Raw genomic sequence first — 8,789 nt, forward strand, 5'->3', positions numbered from 1 at the left:
ACTGAGATTTAATGAAGTGTTGTTCCAGTTCTAATACCTTCATTAGTTACTCTTGTATGATTGTGTCAGTGTGTTTTATTTGTGTTCACTTGTTTACACAACACAATATTAAAAAATTATTGTGGAGGACAGTTGCGGGCGTTTAAACCAAAGACATCAAACATTTGTGTAATTGTACTTTTGTCTCAAAACCTGGTAGTGTCTGAGATTCAGAACAAGTGAGAACTAGCCTGATCTATGTTTAACTCTGGTACACTCCGGTAACACACAACCCTGCTAACAAAAATATGTTCTAAGAAATTAAATGTTTTATGTTTTCTCTTGGTTATGAACATTAAAGGAACATTCCATTTGATCACTCTTCAAAGATCAAACGGATAGTTTGCCAAAAAATTAAAATTCAGTCATCATTTAGGCCTACTCACCCTCATTTTGTTCCAAACCTGCATGCGTTTCTTTCTTCTGTTGAACATAAAAAATGTTGATAATCAAGGGGAAAACGCCAAAGTCTGGTTACCGTTCTTCAAAATATCTTCTTTTGTGTTTAACAGAAGAAAGAAACTCATGCATGTTTGGAACAACATGAGGGAGAGTAAATGATGATAGAATCTTCACTTTTGGGTGAAATGTCCCTTTAAAGAAACGTTACTTTTGTATTTTCTCTGAAACAAGTAACATTAAAACCGCTGGACGAACGTGCAACTAAAACGATTCAGGAAAAAAAGTTCCATGAATAAATTATGTTTTATGATAACTTTTGAGATTAAAGACCAGATAACTTTGAACGAATAGTAACGTTAAGAACATGTGTTTCTACTGTGAGAGAACCTTGATAGAACGTTTCTTGTTAGCTGTGAATAAAAAAGGATAATTTGACTATTTTAAAAGTGGCGAGTGGCTGTTCTGAAGTTTTATGTCAGCGAGTCAGGGGCCGGACCTGTGTGTGTGTGTGTGTGTGTGTGTGTTTTAGCAGTAGGCGGGGTTTCACTCACACACTAAATATTCAAAATGGCGGACAGAGGATCAACGACTCAAGATGATCGCTCGACTGCAGGTAATTATTACATTTTACATATTCATATTCTCCCATCCGCCTCAAGTAAACAAAAGTCAAACACACACGCCGATCGTTTGCGGACAGAATCGATTACAGTGGGGAAGAATGTTTATTGTTTTGGAAATGGTTTGAGTCGGTCAGTAGCAGATGAGAGTTGTTTGTCCAGTACTAAACTCTCATCATTTGAAATGGCGCGCGTGCTGCATCTTCACAGTCTCGTGGTTTACACAGCGCGTGGGTTTACTGGTGAAAATGGGTTAAACTGGTCGGAACGGGCGGGTTTATCGCGCTGTGGATGATGTTTGTGAAGTGTGTGTGTGTGTGTGTGTGTGAGAGAGAGAGTTAGCAGTGCTGCTATTAGCGCGCTTTGTGTCGCTCGTTCGGCCGCCAGAGAAACTCAACGGCCGCGGATTTGCATATGCATGTGTTTGTTCAGCGGTAAACGCGCACGCGTGATGTTGAGTAATAATTCATCACTTTAATCTGTGTTGCGGCGAACTAAATGCAAAAGACAAACTTGAGCCTGAGCGTTTCTTCTCCTGATCAACTGTTTGCCCTCAGGGCAACATAAATACCCCGACAGGTCCTGTGTGCGCGTGCGTGTTGGGGGGTTTTTATGTTCCCCAACAGGTAATAAAATTCCAATGTGTGAAAAGTTTTCCTTTCTCAAACGTGTCTGGTGTTGAATAAGTGGCTGGGGAGGAACCACGTTAAAACCTGCAGGAGTGAAATTGCGGATTTGCATAATAACATCAGCCCTGCTTGTTTAATGCGCTCATTCTTCTGCATAATTTAAACGTCAGTTTCATTCCAGATGAGAGACGCGACGCACTATTTATTTATCGCGCGGATTAAATATACAGAGCTACTCATGAATATTCATGAGTACAAACGCCGTGTTCATGAATGATTAATTTCTCAGAGCTAATGCGCACTGTGTGATTTTGTTTGGATGTTGAGTGCGTGAGATTTTACCTTGTTCTTATTTCGGTTTCTCTTGTGTCTCTCGGGAACATTACATTTACATTTATGCATTTAGCTCATTGCAGAATATCCAAGGTGCTGTTATGCACTGTTATATGTGTGTGTGTATCCTCTGCATATTAATTTGTCTCCAGTTTTCCCCACAATGCAGTGTAGAATCCACATGGTTCTGGATCTTCTGATGAACTTTATGGACGTACACGAGCGTCGGTCATCGCTAGTCTGCTAAACCACACAAAGCTGTTTGTTCGTCCCATTTCGCATAATAATGCACTCTTCAGTGCCATTTTGTTGTATAAATAGGGTTAATGTGTTCACACTGAAGATTCAGATTCAGAATCCTGATCTCATATTCGCTCGAGCGTTTAAACCGACAAAACTCAGCGCTGATAATAAACATAACGATATCTGATATAGTTATCCTGGAGTGATCTCTGGAGCTCTTCGGTCACCGGAAAAATTTACATTTTTTTTTTTTTCATCAAAATGCTACGAAACTTGGTAAATGTTTTGGCACTCGCTGTGTGAACACACAACAAAATCATGGACATGATCTGAACAGGTTTAATGGTCCTGAAAACATCAGTTTGTGCTCGCGGTCAGACATGAGTTTCCTCTAGTGAGAGATCAAGATCAAATATTGAACACAACTTGTTTAGATTTATGGCTTTGATTTTCTCACAGTTTGAGTAAAACGTGTTTGAAAATACATATTTCATATAAAAATTGAAAATAGTTTTTTTGCTAATTTTTCTTAATAAATGTAAAATTTTATAACTTTTTTTAAGTTCACTTTTTCAACTTTTTCCACTTCAGCAATAATCTGCCGAGTGTCGTGTTTGAGAAGAGATCAAACTTCAGTCTGTCGCTCTGAAGCGTTCTAGATTTACCACAGCTTACGCTGGAAATACAATTTTCAGGTCTATGCTCAAAAAGTGAATAAATGGATTATAAATACAGCGTGAATATAATTTAGTGCCATAAAATCCCCTAAAAATACAAAATATGAAATAAAAAGCATTATTGAACTAAAATATACTAAATTAATCTCATTGAAATAAAATAATAATTTCTGTCATTTGTGACGGACACGCGAGAGCTTAAACACTTTCACACGCATTAGCACTTTAACAGGAGATGTTTAGTCGCAGTATATAATGTTTTAGAGCGCATGATTGGCAAACACAGGATGATGGGTTAATTAAGGCTGATGAATATTAATGAGTTCTCCGGGTCTAATAGAAAAGTTTGGACTGCAGTTCAGTGGAGATGTTTCCGTTCTATGAATACTTCATTTCTCCTGCGTTGTGCTTTATGCCACTTATCTGCCTGGAATTATGCAGCGCTGCGTTCAATAGTTTGAAAGGCTAATTAATTGCTTATTTAAAATTCTATTAATTAAAACATTTGCATAATGCATTGTCTGTCAGTTAGCTTACTGAAGCCCTCGCAGCGGCCGTATGTAAATCGTGTTTCTCACAACTGTTTTCTTTTGAGTTATAAAGATCTCTCTCTCTTCCTCTCTCTCTTCTCTCTCTCTCTCTCTCTCTCTCTCGGTGGGGTCGTCGCCATAGCAACAGCTTGAGTTAAAGTCACATGACAGTTCGTCTGTGCGTTCGATGCGTGCGAGTGTTTGATCGCATCAGGATGAGTTTTTGTGGAAGCTTGTTTGCGCCATGGAATAAAAATATAAGAAAGTTCAATGCGACTTTTTATCTCAGAATTCTGAGTTTATATGTCGGAATTTTGACCTTTTTTTTTTAGAATTGTAAGAAAAAAGTCTGATTTTTAATATATATATAAAAAAAAAAATTCTTTAGTAAGTCCATGGCGTGAGCGAGTGTCCGCAGCCTCTCCTCCTCCGGCTCGGGTTTAGTGGTCAGTTCTCCCGGTGATCTCGATGTTTGGGTGAACGAGCTCGTCCAGTTTGACTCGGGGTGTTTGAGACGTCGCTCATTAGCCCACACATTCTTTCATCGCAGCCGGGGTGTGTGTTGCATGCTGGGAAGCCCCAGCCCCCCCCCCCCCGGTAATTAAAACAGTCACACACAGCTGGTAATTGGCCTTGTCTCACTTCTCCCTCGCTGTTGTGCCCGCTGTATCCCACGTCCTAAAAGCTATCCAATTAATATGCAAATGAGCTGATAAATATTTATGAAAAATGTTGAATTATGCAGAAAGCTTTCAGAGGTCCGCGCGAAATGAATCGCTCGCGGAACTTCAAAGCGGCGCTCGTCTAATGAGCGACGGGGACGAGATTTGCATACGCTTTAATCAGCGGAATACTGATTAGCTCTCGTTATGATGCGCTTCAGCTGTAGTCTGTGTTTCGCTCGCGAGGAGAACAGCGCTCGAGCGCTAGCCCTCCTGTCCTAGCCGCGCGTCTCCGCACACAGGTGAGCTTACAAGATTCAGAGATTAATGAACACACGGAATTAAAAAATCATCCGCGTCGGAGTCGAGTCGGCTTTATTTCTGCAGATCGACTCAAAGAGCAGGACAGAATCAGGGATGCGACTTCATCACATATGAGGCTAATTCTGCTTCGAGCGATCAGTAGAGGTCTGTCCTCAGATCAGCTCAGGGTTCATCAGTGGAGTCGAGCTCCAGGCTCATCTGTCCTCAGATCAGCTCAGGGTTCATCAGTGGAGTCGAGCTCCAGTAGAGGTCTGTCCTCAGATCAGCTCAGGGTTCATCAGTGGAGTCGAGCTCCAGGCTCATCTGTCCTCAGATCAGCTCAGTGTCAGTGGAGTCGAGCTCCAGTAGAGGTCTGTCCTCAGATCAGCTCAGGGTTCATCAGTGGAGTCGAGCTCCAGTAGAGGTCTGTCCTCAGATCAGCTCAGGGTTCATCAGTGGAGTCGAGCTCCAGTAGAGGTCTGTCCTCAGATCAGCTCAGGGTTCATCAGTGGAGTCGAGCTCCAGGCTCATCTGTCCTCAGATCAGCTCAGTGTCAGTGGAGTCGAGCTCCTGGTGTAATAGAGTTCAGCTCTGGTCTTCTGAAGGAACTGCACTAACTCGTTACTCGTCTGCTCTCCGCACAGATTCCAGCCCAGCGGATCTGAGTCACAGCACCATGGAGAGCCGAGGACTTCCAGGTGAGTGCAGGTGTGTTTATCTGCATGTGTGTGTGAGTGTGTGTCCCTGTTTCTGACGGATGTTCTCCTCTCGTCTCCCAGCAGCTCCAGCCGAGGGTCCCGACACGCACACGCCGGACACACACACGCCGGACACACACACGCCGAGCGCACCGGCAGCGAGTGCCGTCAGCAACGCTCAGGCGCAGGCGCTGCTCCAGCAGGTACGAGAACGCCAGATCAGTGTCACGCTAATCACACGCGGGGTCAGTGTGTCACGCTAATCACACGCGGGTCAGTGTGTCATGCTAATCACACGCGGGTCAGTGTGTCATGCTAATCACACGCGGGTCAGTGTGTCACGCTAATCACACGCGGGTCAGTGTGTCATGCTAATCACACGCGGGGTCAGTGTGTCACGCTAATCACACGCGGGGTCAGTGTGTCACGCTAATCACACGCGGGTCAGTGTGTCACGCTAATCACACGCGGGTCAGTGTGTCATGCTAATCACACGCGGGGTCAGTGTGTCATGCTAGTTACACGCGAGATCAGTGTGTCATGCTAATCACACGCGAGGTCAGTGTGTCACGCTAATTAAACGCGAGGTCAGTGTGTCATGCTAGTTACACGCGAGATCAGTGTGTCATGCTAATTACACGCAAGGTCAGTGTGTCATGCTAATTAAACGCGAGGTCAGTGTGTCATGCTAATTAAACGCGAGGTCAGTGTGTCACGCTAATCACACGCGGGTCAGTGTGTCATGCTAATCACACGCGAGGTCAGTGTGTCACGCTAATTAAACGCGAGGTCAGTGTGTCACGCTAATCACACGCGAGGTCAGTGTGTCATGCTATTTACACGCGAGGTCAGTGTGTCATGCTAGTTACACGCGAGGTCAGTGTGTCATGCTAATTAAACGCGAGGTCAGTGTGTCATGCTAATTAAACGCGAGGTCAGTGTGTCATGCTAATTAAACGCGAGGTCAGTGTGTCGTGTAGGGGTGTCCATGGTTAACTGATTAACCGATTAACTGTTAAAAATTGCGTAACCGAGTGAAACATTTTGCTCGGTTAAGTGGCGTCAATGGCGTCCATTGAATTTAGTTGTAATACATTTTTGCACCACCAGAGACCGCCAGAGCGCTCCCAGACATTTGTAATGTCCACAAGGAGTAGTCATGACCAGTTTTCTAATATGAAGCGGGCAAAGAAAAGCACAGCGTGGGAGCACTTTAAAATCGAGAATGACAGGGCAAAATGCAAGTATTGCAATGCAGTGCTTCGATATACTTCAAGTACCTGTACCATCTCAACAGCCAACACCCGGGCATCATTATGGTGTGTTCTTTGCATTGACTTTGTATGTAATCACTCGCGCAAATAATTAAATTTGCGTTCGATGTGAACACACCATAACTGCTCTGTCCTTACCACTGCGTTTTATTTCTATAAATTAATTTCGTTTCAAATGTGGTCCAACCAGTTATTAAAGGTGTTAAAAATGAACTACCCCATTTCTCGTGTGTCTGTATCTCGGGGTTGCAGCGCGCACATGGTTAACCGAGTATTAACCGCTAAGGGCCTCGGTTAACGGTTAATGAAAAACTTGAAAACGTGCTGCCCTAGTGTCGTGCTAATTACACGCGAGATCAGTGTGTCATGCTAATTACATGCAAGGTCAGTGTGTCGTGCTAATTACACGCGAGATCAGTGTGTCATGCTAATTACATGCAAGGTCAGTGTGTCGTGCTAATTACACGTGAGATCAGTGTGTGGTGCTAATCACACGCGAGATCAGTGTGTCATGCTAATTACACGCGAGATCAGTGTGTCATGCTAATTACATGCAAGGTCAGTGTGTCGTGCTAATTACACGCGAGATCAGTGTGTCATGCTAATTACATGCAAGGTCAGTGTGTCGTGCTAATTACATGCAAGGTCAGTGTGTCATGCTAATTACACGTGAGATCAGTGTGTCATGCTAATTACATACAAGGTCAGTGTGTCATGCTAATTACATGCAAGGTCAGTGTGTCATGCTAGTTACACGTGAGATCAGTGTGTCGTGCTAATCACACGCGAGATCAGTGTGTCATGCTAATTACACGCGAGATCAGTGTGTCATGCTAATTACACGCGAGATCAGTGTCATGCTAATTACACGCGAGATCAGTGTGTCATGCTAATTACATGCAAGGTCAGTGTGTCATGCTAGTTACACGCGAGGTCAGTGTGTAATGCTAGATACACGCGAGGTCAGTGTGTCGTGCTAATCACACGCGAGGTCAGTGTGTCGTGCTAATCACACGCGAGATCAGTGTGTCATGCTAATTACATGCAAGGTCAGTGTGTCATGCTAGTTACACGCGAGGTCAGTGTGTAATGCTAGATACACGCGAGGTCAGTGTGTCGTGCTAATCACACGCGAGGTCAGTGTGTCGTGCTAATCACACGCGAGGTCAGTGTGTCATGCTAGTTACACGCGAGGTCAGTGTGTCGTGCTAGTTGCACGCGAGGTCAGTGTGTCGTGCTAATTACACGCGAGGTCAGTGTGTCGTGCTAATCACACGCGAGGTCAGTGTGTCGTGCTAGTTACACGCGAGGTCAGTGTGTAATGCTAGATACACGCGAGGTCAGTGTGTCGTGCTAATTACACGCGAGGTCAGTGTGTCGTGCTAATTACACGCGAGGTCAGTGTGTCGTGCTAATTACACGCGAGGTCAGTGTGTCGTGCTAGTTGCACGCGAGGTCAGTGTGTCGTGCTAATTACACGCGAGGTCAGTGTGTCGTGCTAGTTGCACGCGAGGTCAGTGTGTCGTGCTAATCACACGCGAGGTCAGTGTGTCGTGCTAATCACACGCGAGGTCAGTGTGTCGTGCTAATCACACGCGAGGTCAGTGTGTCGTGCTAGTTGCACGCGAGGTCAGTGTGTCGTGCTAATTACACGCGAGGTCAGTGTGTCGTGCTAATTACACGCGAGGTCAGTGTGTCGTGCTAATTACACGCGAGGTCAGTGTGTCGTGCTAGTTGCACGCGAGGTCAGTGTGTCGTGCTAGTTGCACGCGAGGTCAGTGTGTCGTGCTAGTTGCACGCGAGGTCAGTGTGTCATGCTAATTACATGCAAGGTCAGTGTGTCGTGCTAATTACATGCAAGGTCAGTGTGTCATGCTAATTACACGTGAGATCAGTGTGTCATGCTAATTACATACAAGGTCAGTGTGTCATGCTAATTACATGCAAGGTCAGTGTGTCATGCTAGTTACACGTGAGATCAGTGTGTCGTGCTAATCACACGCGAGATCAGTGTGTCATGCTAATTACACGCGAGATCAGTGTGTCATGCTAATTACACGCGAGATCAGTGTCATGCTAATTACACGCGAGATCAGTGTGTCATGCTAATTACATGCAAGGTCAGTGTGTCATGCTAGTTACACGCGAGGTCAGTGTGTAATGCTAGATACACGCGAGGTCAGTGTGTCGTGCTAATCACACGCGAGGTCAGTGTGTCGTGCTAATCACACGCGAGATCAGTGTGTCATGCTAATTACATGCAAGGTCAGTGTGTCATGCTAGTTACACGCGAGGTCAGTGTGTAATGCTAGATACACGCGAGGTCAGTGTGTCGTGCTAATCACACGCGAGGTCAGTGTGTCGTGCTAATCACACGCG

At 44.8% G+C, this 8,789-nt stretch overlaps 1 protein-coding gene across 5 annotated transcripts in view; it reads left to right on the forward strand.

Moving 5' to 3' along the window:
- Window positions 1-965: 965 nt before the first annotated feature.
- Window positions 966-8,789, forward strand: part of pou2f1a (POU class 2 homeobox 1a) — a 30,963-nt gene continuing 23,139 nt past the window's right edge. For 4 of the 5 annotated variants that reach the window (XM_056246967.1, XM_056246969.1, XM_056246965.1 and 1 more), the window contains exons 1-3: window positions 966-1,054; window positions 5,083-5,136; window positions 5,218-5,339. In XM_056246967.1, the coding sequence (XP_056102942.1) occupies window positions 1,009-1,054; window positions 5,083-5,136; window positions 5,218-5,339 (222 nt within the window). In that variant the 5' untranslated portion in view covers window positions 966-1,008. The remainder of the gene's footprint in view (window positions 1,055-5,082; window positions 5,137-5,217; window positions 5,340-8,789) is intronic. The other variant, XM_056246968.1, reaches the window with a different exon arrangement.

Source organism: Rhinichthys klamathensis, unplaced genomic scaffold (assembly GCF_029890125.1).
Source record: "Rhinichthys klamathensis goyatoka isolate OS25496 unplaced genomic scaffold, OSU_Roscu_1.1 h1tg000041l_1, whole genome shotgun sequence".
Classification (NCBI taxonomy): domain Eukaryota; kingdom Metazoa; phylum Chordata; class Actinopteri; order Cypriniformes; family Leuciscidae; genus Rhinichthys; species Rhinichthys klamathensis.